This window comes from Hyla sarda, chromosome 1 (genome assembly GCF_029499605.1).
Source record: "Hyla sarda isolate aHylSar1 chromosome 1, aHylSar1.hap1, whole genome shotgun sequence".
NCBI lineage: Eukaryota > Metazoa > Chordata > Amphibia > Anura > Hylidae > Hyla > Hyla sarda.
This window is the reverse complement of record NC_079189.1, coordinates 24,154,944-24,170,585: the sequence shown is the minus strand read 5'-3', so window position 1 is coordinate 24,170,585 and position 15,642 is coordinate 24,154,944. Positions and strand designations below refer to the sequence as shown.

Genomic DNA, 15,642 nt, shown 5'->3' with positions numbered 1-15,642 from the left:
TTGGTGCAAAAAGACAACATTTTTTTAAGGCAGTAAAACAAAACCTATATAAATTGGGTATCACTGTAATCATATGGGGGGAGATTTATCAAAACCTGTCCAGAGGTAAAGTTGACCAGTTGCCCATAGCAACCAATCAGATCGTTTCTTTCATTTTCCAGAGGCCTTTTTTTAAAAATGAAAGAAGCGATTTGATTGGTTGCTATGGGCAACTGGTCAACTATTCCTCTCCACAGTTCTTGATAAATCTACTCCATGGACCTTACGGAAATGAAAGCCCCCAAAAAGTTGCATAATTGCTTTAGACCAGTGTTTCCCAACCAGGGTACCTCCAGCTGTTACAAAACTACAACTCCCAGCATGCCCAGACAGCCAACAGCTGTAGACTTATAAGGACATATCTGACAGATTTCTCTATCTTGTAGTGCTGGTATTATTTTGGCATTATATATCGGTATTATTCGCTCCTTTACATTGCAAATCTAGTGGTTTTTATTATTTTTAAGTAAAAAAAAAAAAAAAGGTTCTCACTATTTCAAAACATTTATAGTTCGACCGGCTCAAATTTTCCATTTAAATAAAAAATAAAAATAAAAAAATAAATAAAATTTACATAAATATACCAAATAAATGACAAAAGTTAAATAAAAAAATAAATACAAAATAAATGACAAAATTAAAATAAAAAAATAAAAATAAATAATATTTTTCTAGGGGTTTGTATTCTCTTTAAGGGGTACTCCAGGAAAATACTTTTTATTTTTTATATCAACTGGCTCCAAAAAGTGAAACAGATTTGTAAATTACTTCTATTAAAAAAAATCTTAATCCTTTCCATACTTATCAGCTGCTGAAGTTGAGTTGTTGTTTTCTGTCTGGCAACAGTGCTCTCTGCTAGTGTTGAGCGGCATAGGCCATATTCGAATTCGCGAATATTCGCGAATATATGGGCGAATATTCGTCATATATTCGCGAATATTCGCATAGTCATAATATTCGCGATTTATTTTCGTATATGCGAAAATTGACATATACATTTACATAAGCTGAAATACGCATATGCGAAAATGCGCACACCGGTATCACACAGTAGTATTAGAGCCTTCTTTACACCACACAAGCTGGAAGCAGAGAGGGGTGATCACTGTGATGTGAACTGTAAAAAAATAAATAAATAAAGTATAAAAAAAAAAAAAAAAAAAATATACAAATATTCGTAATTACGAATATATAGTGTTATATTCGCGAATAAAATTCGCATTGCGAATATTCGCGAGCAACACTACTCTCTGCTGACATCTCTGCTTGTCTCGGGAACTGCACAGAGTGGAAGAGGTTTGCTATGGGGATTTGCTTCTACTCTGGACAGTTCCTGAGACAGGTGTCATCAGAGAGCACTTAGACAGAAAAGAACAACTCAACTTCAGCAGCTCAGAAGTACTGAAAGGATTAAGATTTTTTAAATCTGTTTAACTTTCCGGAGCCAGTTGATATATATATATATATATATATATATATATATATATATATATATATATATATAAAGTTTTTCCTGGATAACCCCTTTAAGTTAATTTTCTTTTTTTTTTCTCACTATTTCTAAACATTTATACTATGACCAGCTCAAATTTCCTATGAAAAAAAAGGTAAAAAATACAACATTTCAATAAATATACAAAATAAATTACAAAAGTTAAAGAAAAAAAAAATACAAAATAGATGCTAAAATTAAAAATAAATTAATAAATAAACAAACAAATGAATAAAAAACAAATAATATTTTTCTAGGTGGTTTGTATTCTATTTAAAGTTTAATTTTCTTTTTTTTTTCTCTCACTATTTCTAAACATTTATTCTATGACTGGCTCAAATTTCCTATTTTAAAAAAAATACAAAATTTAAATAAATGTACAAAATAAATTACAAAAGTTAAATAAAAAAAAAATATTAAATCAATACAAAATAGATTACAATAAATAAAAAATAATGACTACATAAATAAACGGGTAAAGCGAGCGCGCTACAACGACAAACAAATAATACCCGTCCGTCCTCATACTGTTTCTCTCTATTAAATCTCCTAGAACCACAAGATCAATTGTTTAGAGCGATCCAATCATGCTCTGTAGGGGGGGGGGAGGCAACGTATCATACACTGGACGCCTAAACTAACCTCTGTTGCTGCATGAACAATTATATATAATTTATTATGATATTTATTGCACACACGGGAGGAAATACACGAAGCTGCACGCATTATGCGTAGTTAGATAGAATGGTCCACCCCCACATAAAGTAGTTTTTGGTTGCGTCCACGCACGTTGTTGCCGGCTGTGTGGGCGGGGCTTGCGGCGGTGACGTGTACAGTAAGAATGGACGTCGTGCTGTACGCTGTGGCGGCCGCGCTGTTGGCAGTGCTGCTCTTCTTTATAACGCGGATAAGGGGGCAAGCGGAGGAAGGTGAGCGGGGTCCTAATGCCCCCCAAGTATACATAGTACTGGGAGACCTATAGATGAGCGTTTTGCGGGTGGCGGCTGACAGCTCCTTTAAATGGCTTTATTGTAAGGACCTTCCTATCACGTGACTCAGAAGTTCTGGACACAAATATAACAAGCTGTGAAAAGTGACAAGAACAGGTTAACCCTTTATGGACCTTTTTTTTTATACAGCTGTCACTAAGGAGCCGTATTTTATATGGAGATTGCGCTGCCCTATTGTATACTGCAGTTGATCACATGACGGCTGGACACCTGGTCATGTGACTAAACCCAGCATGGTCACAGTAGGGGGGCAGCTCTGACCTTATCAGATACTGGAGACACTGTTGTGTTTACAGAGCGCCTGTCACTTTAAAAAAAAAAACTTGACATATCCTAAAGACCCCTTTTTAAAACTTTTGGTCAGGCAAAGTCAGGGGAGTGTTCAGACCCCGATCGATCGCTAGAATGAGGACAATCCCATAAACTTACATTGTGTTGGTCACCTGGCACAGAGCCGTTTGTGAACCTGCAAAGTTGATTGCGGTGTCTAAAATGCCGAAAACGCACTCCCGGCAGCTCAGCAGAGCTGGTCGGGATCATCATGGAGAAATCGCTATGTCCCGATCAGCTGAGGGGACCGCGGGAGGGTCCTTACCGGCCTCCGCACCGTCCGATCAATTCTTCAATGCTCCAGTGTGTAATGGAGTACCGATAACACTGATAAATGCTATGGCAGAGCATTGGACAGTGTATCTAATGTAATAGTCCCCTATGGAGACTAAAAAATTGTGAAAAGAAAAAAGTTAATAAATGTGAATTAACCCCTTCCCTAATAAAAGTTTGAATCACCCCCCTTTTCCAATTTAACCCCTTAAAGGAGATATCCAGTGGTGAACAACTTATCCCCTATCCTAAGGATAGGGGATAAGTTGCAGATCGCGGGGGGTCCGACCGCTGGGGCCCCCTGCGATCTCCTGTACGGAGCCCCGACAGCGAACGGGAAGGGGGCGTGTCGACCTCCGCACGAAGCGGCGGCCGACACGCCCCCTCAATACAACTCTATGGCAGAGCCGAAGCGCTGCCTTCGGCAATCTCCGGCTCTGCCATTGAGATGTATTGAGGGGGCGTGTCGGCCGCGGCTTCGTGCGGGGGTCGACACCCGCTATCTGGCCGGAGAGCCGGGGCCCCGTACAGAGAGATCGCAGGGGGCCCCAGCAGTCGGACCCCCGCGATCTCAAACTTATCCCCTATCCTTAGGATAGGGGATACGTTTTTCACCTCTGGACTACTCCTTTAAGGACGCAGGGTTTTCACGTTTTTGCATTTTCATTTTTTCCTCATCACAAGAGATGAGCGAACTTACAGTAAATTCGATTCGTCACGAACTTCTCGGCTCGGCAGTTGATGACTTATCCTGCGTAAATTAGTTCAGCTTTCAGGTGTTCCGGTGGGCTGGAAAAGGTGGATATATTCCTAGGAAAGAGTCTCCTACGACTGTATCCACCTTTTCCAGCCCACGGGAGCACCTGAAAGCTGAACTAATTTATGCAGTAAAAGTCATCAACTGCCGAGCCGAGAAGTTTGTGACGAATTGAATTTACTGTAAGTTCGCTCCTCTCTACTCATCACCTTCTAAAAATCATAACGCTTTCAATTTTGCACATACAATTCCATATTATGGCTTATTTTTTGCACCACCAATTCTACTTTGCAGTGACATTAGTCATTTTATCAAAAAATCCACGGCGAAACAGAAAAAAAAAAAATCATTGTGCGACAAAATTGAAGAACAAATATCATTTTGTAACTTTTGAGGGCTTCCGTTTCTATGCAGTGCATATTTCGTTAAAAATGACACCTTATCATTATTCTGTAGGTCCATACGATTAAAATGATCCCCTACTTATATAGGTTTGATTTTGTCGCACTTCTGAAAAAAATCATAACTACATGCAGGAAAATTTATACGTAAAAATTTGTCATCTTCTGACCCCTATAACTTTTTTATTTTTCTGCGTACAGGCCGGTATGAGGGCTCATTTTTTGCACCGTAATCTGAAGTTTTTATCGGTACAATTTTTGTATTGATTGGACTTTTTGATCGTTTTTTATAAATTTTTTCATGATATAAAAAGTGACCAAAAATACACTATTTTGGACTTTGGAATTTTTTTGCGCGTACGCCATTGACCGTGCGGTTTAATTAATGATATATTTTTATAGTTCGGACATTTACGCACACACAGATACCACATATGTTTATTTTTATTTATTTATTTATTTATTTATTTTTTGTTGTTTTTATGGGAAAAGGGTGGTGATTCAAACTTTTATTAGGGAAGGGGTTAAATGACCTTTATTAACTTTTCACTTTTTTTTTTTTTTGCAGTATTATAGCTCCCATAGGGGGCTATAGCACTGCACACACTGATCTTTTACACTTATCCCAGCAAAGCCTTAACTTTGCATAGATCAGTGTTATAGGCTGTCGATTGCTCAAGCCTGTATCTCAGGCTTGGAGCAATCAAACGCCGATCGGACGCGACGGAGCAAGGTAAGGGGACCTCCGCTCGTGTCCTAGCTGATCGGGACATCGCGATTTTATCGCGATAGTCCCGATCAGCCCAGCTGAGCTGCCGGGAAGCTTTCACTTTCATTTTAGAAGCGGCGATCAACTTTGATCGGCGTGTCTAAAGGGTTAATAGCGCGCGGCACAACGATCTATTAGCCTAGAGTCCCGGCTATCATTAGGTGACCCCGTTTTCAATACCAGGTTTGGGCGTAGGGCGTACAGGAACGCCCTACGTCCTTAAGAGGTTAAAAAAATATAAACATGTGAACAAAAATGAGCATATGTGGTATCGCCGTGTGTGTAAATGTCCGAACTATAAAAATGACATTAATTAAACCGCACAGACAATGGCGCATACGTAAAAGTATTCCAGGAAAAAACTTTTTTTTTTTTTATATCAGCTGGCTCCAGAAAGTTAAACAGATTTGTAAATTACTTCTATTAAAAAAATCTTAATCCTTCCGATAATTATCAGCTGCTAAAGTTTAGTTGTTTTTTTCTGTCTGACAACAGTGCTCTCTGCTGACATCTCTGCTTGTCTCGGGAACTGCACAGAGTAGAAGAGGTTTGCTATGGGGATTTACTTCCACTCTGGACAGTTCCCGAGACACATGTCATCAGAGAGCACTTAGACAGAAAAGAACAACTCAACTTCAGCAGCTCATAAGTACTGAAAGGATTAAGATTTTGTAATTTACAAATCTGTTTAACTTTCTGGAGCCAGTTGATATATATATATATATATATATATATATATATGTGTATATATAAATATATATATATATATATATATATATATATATATATATATATATATATATAATAAAATCATTTTTTGGCTGGATAACCCCTTTTTAGGAGCTGACCTAAATTTTTGCGGCTGTAATTTGTGAAAAATATTCATTAAAAAGAAAGGCGGAATTTTTAGTTTTTCCATTTAGTTTTATGTTTTCCAATACTTTATATCAGTTTTTTCCATATCGTGTACCTCCAGCGGTTGCACAACTGGCTGTCTGGGCATGTTGGGAGTTGTAGTTTTGCAACAACTGGAGGCACCCTGGTTGGGGAATTGGGGTGGGGGGGGGGGGGGATGACGACACTGTTTTATATGGTTATATAAGGAATTTAAGTACAGTATGTTCCCCAAAAAAACGATCCCCCATATTACTTGGTTCTCAGTGGGGAGGGGAAAAAAAATGTAAACTCCATTGTGTAGTAAATAATCTGTGTGGTGGGAAGGGGTTAATAAAAAATAAACATTTTTTTTTTCTGTGTATAAAATCACACATCAGTAATAATATTCGAGGAAAGAATTTTATCGATCATGACTAGCGCCAAATTTATCATGTCGCGTGCGAGGATTCTGTAGGTTGATGATCTTCTCCATAGTGATTCTCTGCAGAGGAACATTCCAGCAGTTGCACATAGCTACAAATTAAAATGTAACTGTCATTTAGAAACATTGGAGCTGTTGCCCATAGCAACCAATCAGATTCCAACTGTCATTTTCCAACAAGGACTGATAAATCTCCCCCCACTGTCCTGTTTCCTGCAGCAACCAATCACAGACCTGAACACTGAGCTCTTATTGGTTGCTAAGAATTATCGTTGTATTTCCGCATTTTGCGGTAGTTTTCACATGCGGGTAAAATGTGTAGTTTATAGTAATTTTTAAAGGGGTACTCCAGTGGAAAACATTTTTTTTTTAATCAACTGTTGCCATAAAGTTAAAGGGGTATTCCAGGCCAAAACTTTTTTTTAATATATCAACTGGCTCCGGAAAGTTAAACAGATTTGTAAATTACTTCTATTAAAAAATCTTAATCCTTCCAATAGTTATTAGCTTCTGAATTTGAGTTGTTGTTTTCTGTCTAACTGCTCAATGATGATGTCACGTCCCGGGAGCTGTGCAGTTCCTATGGGGATATTCTCCCATCATGCACAGCTCCCGGGACGTGACATCATCATTGAGCAGTTAGGCAGAAAACAACAACTCAACTTCAGAAGCTAATAACTATTGGAAGGATTAAGATTTTTTAATAGAAGTAATTTACAAATCTGTTTAACTTTCCGGAGCTAGTTGATATATATATATAAAAAAAAGGTTTTGCCTGGAATACCCCTTTAAACATATTTGTAAATTACTTCTATTAAAAAATCTTTACCCTTCCAGTACTTTTTAGCAGCTGTATATGCTACAGAGGAAATTATTTTCTTTTTTAATTTCTTTTTTGTCTTGGCCACAGTGCTCTCTGCTGACACCTGATGCCCGTATCAGGAACTGTCCAGACCAGGAGAAAATCCCCATAGAAAACCTATGCTGCTCTGGACAGTTCCTGACATGGACAGAGGTGTCAGCAGAGAGCACTGTGGACAAGACAAAAAAAAAAAAAAAAAAAAAAGAAAAGTATTTCCTCTGTAGCATACAGCTGCTAATATGTACTGAAAGGATTAAGAATTTTAAATAGAAGTCATTTACAAATCTGTTTAACTTTCTGGTACCAGTTCATTTAAAAAAAAAAAAAAAAAGAAAATTTCCACCGGAGGACCCCTTTAATGACTGGCGAATATCATATTAATTCTTAATACCAAATGTTTTACAGCTGACCATGAGCACCAGCAAAATGTGGCAACGGCGGCAGCAGCGAGACCGCGACCTCAGCCGGAGCCGCGCGCGGAGGGGATGCCGAGGAGAAGGATGAACCGTAATATGCAGGCCCAGAGGAGAGCCCAGCGTATGGAGGAAGAGAGAGAAGGTAACGCCAAAATACAGTATATCTATACAGCTGTCACAACTGGCGCTATTTTTACGTTAAGGTGCAAATTGTACCTAATTGGAAAAAAATTCTGCATCAGCTAAAGTCTTATGAAAACTTTTGGGGCATAGATTTTTATAAAAAATTTTTTAAATTTTCTTCAAAATGCAGACACCTTAAAGGGGTACTCCGCTGCTCAGCGTTTGGAACAAACTGTCCTGAATGCTGGAGCCGGCGCCGGGAGCTCGGGACATCATAGCCCCGCCCCCTCATGATGTCACACCCCACCCCCTCAATGCAAGTCTATGGGAGGGGGCGTGACAGCCGTCACGCCCCCTCCCATAGACTTGCATTAAGGGGGTGGGGTGTGACATGAGTGGGGTGGGGCTATGACGTCACAAGCTCCCGGCGCCGGCTCCAGCATTCAGGACAGTTTGTTCCAAACGCTGAGCAGCGGTGTACCCCTTTAATGGAATCTGCTGAATTCCATTATAACTAAATGGATCCAGCATTCACAGATCAGGCGCCAAGTCACAATTTTTGTTCTTAAAAAAAAAAAACTGTGACGCAGATGTGAACTGGAGTTATGCAGGATTAGACATAGCTGCTTTCTTCCAGAAACAGCGCCACTCCCGTCCTCAGTTTGTGTGTGGTATTGCCACTACTATATTATGATCCCATAGAAATAGCAGCAGCAGTATACAGATGGAGCCGGAAGGGGAGGTGTATAACTGCTATAGAGATAGAGCTGGGAGGGTAGTTCTATAACTATTATATATCCTGATCCCATAGAGATAGCAGCAGCAGCAGCAGCAGTATACAGATAGAGCTGGGAGGGAAGTTGTATAACTATTATACATCCTGATCCCATAGAGATAGCAGCAGCAGCAGCAGTATACAGATAGAGCTGGGAGGGAAGTTGTATAACTATTATATATCCTGATCCCATAGAGATTGCAGCAGCAGTATACAGATAGAGCTGGGAGGGAAGTTGTATAACTATTATATATCCTGATCCCATAGAGATAGCAGCAGTAGTATACAGATAGAGCTGGGAGGGAAGTTGTATAACTATTATATATCCTGATCCCATAGAGATAGCAGCAGCAATATACAGATAGAGCTGGGAGGGTAGTTGTATAACTATTATATATCCTGGTCCCATAGAGATTGCAGCAGCAGTATACAGATAGAGCTGGAGGGTATACAAAAAAGAAGGTTGTAGCAGCACTCTTGCTAAAAAAAATGGTGGCTCTTAGCATACTTTTTGATCAAAACATGTCCCCCGTCCACCACGTGGAGTTGGTCTCATTTCGGATGGGACCCTAACGCTCATTTCACTCACCTCTGCTGGGCATATGGCCTCTGACGTGCTGGATCCACTATCAATTTAACAAAACCTCCTGTGAAACAGGGAGGGCTGCATGGTTACAGAGGGTGCCACTCCCCCTAAATTGCACAGCAAAAACAAAAATAAAAATAGCCAGCACTACTACCTAATACACAGAGCTAGAGGGTAAATGTATAGAACTACTATATATCCTGGTACCATAGAGAGAGCAGCAGTATACAGATAAGGCTGGAGGGGAGGTGCATAACTATTATATATCCTGATCCCATAGAGATAGCAGCAGCAGCAGTATACAGATAGAGCTGGGAGCGGTCTAAGAGGTGATGACTTCATCCCGTAGTTCAAAGGAAGTCAGCTGACCCATGACTGACACATTAAGCATAGCTGTTTTCTTTGGGTCGGGATAGTGATCACATGACCCAGTTACAGTAATGCAACACATGGATGCAGCTTTCTCATGTGTGAATGTCTCCTGTAATAAAGCAGCCAGTAATTCTTAGTTATACGGGATCATTAGGGCTTTGTACTGGCTGTGTGACAATGACATTGTCCGGCTATGTGCAGTGATCTCTTAAAGGGGTATTCCACTGGTCAGCAATTGGAACTGAATGTTTTGAGCGCTGTTTTCGCACTGCGGGGGTCGGCCACAGCCATTGTGATGTAATGGCCACGCCCCCTCAATGCAAGTCTATGGGAGGGGGCGTGACTGCCGTCACGCCCCCTCCCATAGACTTGCATTGAGGGGCGTGGCCATGATATCACAATGGGCATGGCCGACACCCGCGTCGCGAAAACAGCGTTCGGAACATTCACTTCCGAACGCTGGCCAGTGGAATACCCCTTTAACACAGGACTGTGGCCTATCAAGAGCTATACTGGCGGAGCAGAACTGTCAATCACTTCACAGCTCCACCCACATGAAGCTGCTCAGCACTGTAAACATTAGGGACAGAAAAGCTGTAATTTCTGTTGAGAAAGATCATTGGGCTCCAAACACAGACTCAGATTGTAATGATAAAGTAGCCATATGCCATAGCTGTCCATAACTATCCCCCCCCATAACATGAACGTTTATGTGTCCTGAATGGGGCGGGGAGGGGTAAGCTGCTGAGGAGGATTAGTCACCAGACGTATAGCGGTGCCTGTAGTTTCTGCTCTCGAGCTCGTGGGCGGCGTGTCTATTTTGGGCTTTTTAATAAAATGTTTTGAGTAATGAAGAACCGATTCTTCCCTCTAATTGTAAAAGTGCAAATATGTGTATATAGGGTATATAGATGATATATGTGTATATAGGGTATATAGATGCTTTATGTGTATATAGGGTATATAGATGCTTTATGTGTATATAGGGTATATAGATGCTTTATGTGTATATAGGGTATATAGATGCTTTATGTGTATATAGGGTATATAGATGCTTTATGTGTATATAGGGTATATAGATGCTTAATGTGTATATAGGGTATATAGATGCTTTATGTGTATATAGGGTATATAGATGCTTTATGTGTATATAGGGTATATAGATGCTTTATGTGTATATAGGGTATATAGATGCTTTATGTGTATATAGGGTATATAGATGCTTTATGTGTATATAGGGTATATAGATGCTTTATGTGTATATAGGGTATATAGATGCTTTATGTGTATATAGGGTATATAGATGCTTTATGTGTATATAGGGTATATAGATGCTTTATGTGTATATAGGGTATATAGATGCTTTATGTGTATATAGGGTATATAGATGCTATATGTGTATATAGGGTATATAGATGCTATATGTGTATATAGATGCTATATAGGGTATATAGATGCTATATGTGTATATAGATGCTATATAGGGTATATAGATGCTATATGTGTATATAGATGCTTTATGTGTATATAGGGTATATAGATGCTATATGTGTATATAGGGTATATAGATGCTATATGTGTATATAGATGCTATATAGGGTATATAGATGCTATATGTGTATATAGATGCTTTATGTGTATATAGGGTATATAGATGCTATATGTGTATATAGGGTATATAGATGCTATATGTGTATATAGGGTATATAGATGCTATATGTGTATATAGGGTATATAGATGCTATATGTGTATATTGATACTATATATGTATATAGGGTATATAGATGCTATATGTGTATATAGATGCTATATATGTATATAGATGCTATATGTGTATATAGATGCTATATATGTATATAGATGCTATATATGTATATAGGGTATATTGATGCTATATGTGTATATAGGGTATATAGATGCTATGTGTGTATATTGATGCTATATGTGTATATAGGGTATATAGATGCTATGTGTGTATATTGATGCTATATATGTATATAGGGTATATAGATGCTATATGTGTATATAGAGTATATAGATGCTATATGTGTATGTAAAAACATGAATAAATACAATTTTGAAACATCATATGGCAGATATGGAGATCATAGGACACGTTAATTTATATACTTTTAGTATTTTAATTTTTTGTTAGTTAAAACATGGAAGTGAAACATGGCATAGTGTAGTCATAAAGATGACTACTCGTTTTATAATACAGTATATATATATATTAGGGGTGTGAATCGCCAAGAATTTGGCGATACGATTCGGAACGCAATACCAGTGTGGCGATTCGATATATCTCAATTCTGTCTAAAAAACAATGTCTTTTACACTTTTATTAATACTTAATTTTTTTTATATACACTTTATTAGACTTTTAGGAGGAATCATTAGATTCCTCAGACAGATGAATAGAGATCTATCAATGACAGAGCCACGGGACAGCAGGAAGCAGACGTAAGCCCTCCGGCTACCTCCACAGTGGATCAGCCGCCCGCGATCGCGCTGCGAGGGGGGGGATCCACCCCACTAGCCCACCAGGGAGCATTCACAGATCCCTTTAGACGCCGCTGTCAGCGGCGATCTAAAGGGTTAATAGCCAGCCACAGCGATCGCCGCATGCTGGCTATTAGCGGCGGCCCCGGCTACTGAAAACAGCCGGAGGCTGCAGAGTACGGAGTGGGCAGGAGTCGGAGCCCGCTCCATACACCCAGAGCGACGGCGTGTCAGATCCGGCCTGCCCGGCTCCACAAATGTGGAATTTGTATCTCCTGACGCCCGGGACATGCTGTTCCGGATGTCAGGAGATACAAATTCCACATCCCTAAAAAGATCGATTAAAAAATGTTGAATCAATTCAGTATCGCCAAGTGAAAAATCGCGATAATCGCGCAAATCGATTTTTTTTCTTACATCCCTAATATATATGTACAGTATGGTCATGGCATGGAAGCGGTTCGATGCCTCCATTACACTGATAATGAGGCATGCCCCCCCCCCGAGGTGATCCTGCTTTATAAAGTAAGGCCGATCATAGATCACTTTGGGGCCAAATTTTGGAGGCCTACGTACCGCTCAGGGAGCTCTCGGTAGAGGAGTCTCATATCAGTTTTAAGGGTAGACTTATCTTCCACCAGTATATTCCCTCGAAGCGGGCTCGGTATGGCACGAAACTCTACAAACTTTGTGAGAGTACCTCCGGGTACTCCGGGTACATATACACAAGTATATGAGGGACGAGATTCCCGTGTTCAACCCCCAGAATGTTGATCTTTCTGATCAAGTCCTCAAGCCATATAATGCCATACTGAAAACAATGGTATGGTACAAAAAGGATGCAGTCTACTTGGTACAGGTTGCCATGTACAACGCTTTTGTACTGTCCCAGTACGCTGGCAACACAGGGACATTCCTCCAGTTCCAAGAAGAAGTCCTAAAGGCCCTGAACTTTGGCGACCGGGAAAGAGCAGGCTGGAGTTCCCAAGAAACTGGAAATATAGGTGCCAGGACTGTCCCAGGTGAAGTCCCCCACACTGGAAAGAAGGGACAGTCCCAGAAAAAAATGCAGAGTGTGTAACAGGAGGGGGATTCGGAAGGACACCACCACTCAGTGTGACACTTGCCCCGATCATCCGGGCCTCTGCATTAAAAACTCCTTCAGCGAGTATCACACTTCTATGCAGTACTAAATTTTCCCTATTCATTTTAAGTTCCCACAATTTGACCCCAATGTACCAAGTCCAGAGTACATTCCAAATGTTAACCCCATAAACCACAAAATTGCCCCAAAAAAATATTTAATAATAAATAAAAAAAAACCTGATAAGACCTCTGGGGGTATTTTTTCCAAAAATAGGTCACTGAGTCACTATCATCGGGGACTTTTTTATTTTGCCTCAAATGCGCAGCGCTCTTTCTCCACCTGAGGCAACAGGTAAGGGATGGCCACACACATCACATTCCCAGAATGATGATTCAGGGCATAGGGTTTGGGGTGGGCATATTTTTTAGTTTGGCTATGCTCTGTGTCATCATTCTGGGAACATAACCTGTTTTATGATTTTACGTCCCACTGTATTCCTTCTTTTAGTAATTTAACCCGTGTAACGATCCTTGGGGGGGGGGGGGGGGGCTCCATAGGAATCTATGTAAATGCTCAAGGCCCCTCCCTGACTGCGCTCCTGCTCTTCTGAGACCGGTGACTTTTTTTTTAAATTTTTTTATTTTTTTTACTAAAATGCAGTTTTAGTGAAAAAGCCCCCAAAAAGTTGTAACCCCATTTCTTCTGAGTATGGAAATACCCCATATGTGGATGTAAAGTTCTCTGCGGGCGAACTACAATGCTCAGAAGAGGAGGAGTGACATTGGGCTTTTGGAGAGAGACTTTGTTTGGAATGGAAGTCAGGGGCCATGTGTTTTTACAAAGCCCCCATGGTGCCAGAACAGTGGACCCCCCCCCCCCCCCACATGTGACCCTGTTACGGAAACTACACCCCTCGCGGAATGTAATAAAGGGTGCAGTGAGTGTTTGACAGATCTTTGGAACAGTGGGCTGTGCAAATGAAAAATAAAATTTTTCATTTTCATGGACCACTGTTCAAAAAATCTGTCAGATACCAGTGGGGTGTAAATGCTCACTGCAACCCTTTTTACATTTCTTCCAGCAGCGGGACTCCCATGATCGGACCTCTTATCCCCGATCCTTTGGATAGATACCTACCTTCCATATACCTGTCTGTGCTTCTGTAACATGGAAAAAAATTTTTTTTATTCTGTTGTGTCAAGGCCTCGCTCCCCCTCCTATTCCTGCTCGATTGGCAGTCAGCTGGAAGCCAAGCCCTGTTTCTAAATCTCGTACTTGTGCTATGCATGCAAATTGTGTTCATGTGCGAGATTTGGAAACAGGGCTTGACTTCTAGCTGACTGTCAATCAAGCAGGGTTGGGAGGGGGATCTAAGAAGTGTTTTAGCACTTGGCACTTCAGGGGCTTGGGAATGCCTCTTTGACACTTGGCTCCAGAGAATAAAAGCATTTTTATTCTCTGGAGCCAAGTGTCAAAGAGGCATTCCCAAGCCCCTGAAGTGCCAAGTGCTAAAACACCAAATTGGTGTTCACAAGCCCCTGAAGTGCCAAGTGCTAAAACACCAAATTGGTGTTCACAAGCCCCTGAAGTGCTGAGTGCTGGAACCCCTCCTCGCTCCCCCTCCCATCCCTGTCCCTGCTTGACTGACGGGCAACTTGCATTTTTCTATATTATGGAGGCATTGGCAGATATATGAAAGGTCCTATGTGTCTCCTTGTCCTAACAGCGTCAGAAGTTTGGAAGTGAATTGCAGCTGACGGATCCCCTTTAAAGGGGTACTCCACTGCCCAGTGTTCGGAACATTTTGTTCCGAACGCTGGGTCCCGGCTGCGGGGGGGTCGTGAAGTCACGGCCACACCCCTTGTGCTGTCATGCCATACCCCCTCAATGCAAGTCCAATGGAGGGGGCGTGGCGGCTGCCACGCCCCCTCCCATAGACTTGCATTGAGGGGGCATGGCCGTGACATCACGACCCCCGCAACCCTGCACCCAGAGTTCAAAACAAAATGTTCCCCTTTTAAAGGAGACTATTTTAATGGGGTACTCCGGTGGAAACATAATTTTTCTGGTGCCAGAAAGTTAAACAGATTTGTAAATTACTTCTATTAAAAAAATCTTAATCCTTCCAGTACTTGGAAGCTGCTGAATACTACAGAAGAAATGATTTTCTTTTTGGAACACGGTGCTCTCTGCTGACATCACGAGCACAGTGCTCTCTGCTGACATTTCTATCCATTTTAGGAACTGTCCAGAGCAGCATATGTTTGCTATGAGGATGTTCTCCTACTCTGGACAGTTCTTAAGTTTTCCACCAGAGTAACCCTTTAAGAACCTATCTAAGTGCGGGCCTGCTCTATGTTGCTCTGTTTTTCACGGCCATTTATTCGTGCTCAGTTCTGGGGCTCATGTCGTCTCCGAGCATCAAAATATTTGTGAAGACAGACAGGGTGTGGGCGGCTGGAGCAGGTTCTCAGTCCCACCACACGTGGGAAGTCTACTGCTGGCTGGTGGAGCTTATCTCCTGCACTG

General features: G+C 40.9%; 1 protein-coding gene across 1 annotated transcript in view; it reads left to right on the top strand.

Moving 5' to 3' along the window:
- The first annotated feature begins 2,319 nt into the window (after nt 1-2,319).
- The window catches only part of DDRGK1 (DDRGK domain containing 1), a 66,488-nt gene continuing 53,165 nt past the window's right edge, over nt 2,320-15,642 (top strand). The window contains exons 1-2 of the mRNA XM_056553142.1: nt 2,320-2,460; nt 7,657-7,809. Of these exons, the coding sequence (XP_056409117.1) occupies nt 2,373-2,460; nt 7,657-7,809 (241 nt within the window). The 5' untranslated portion in view covers nt 2,320-2,372. The remainder of the gene's footprint in view (nt 2,461-7,656; nt 7,810-15,642) is intronic.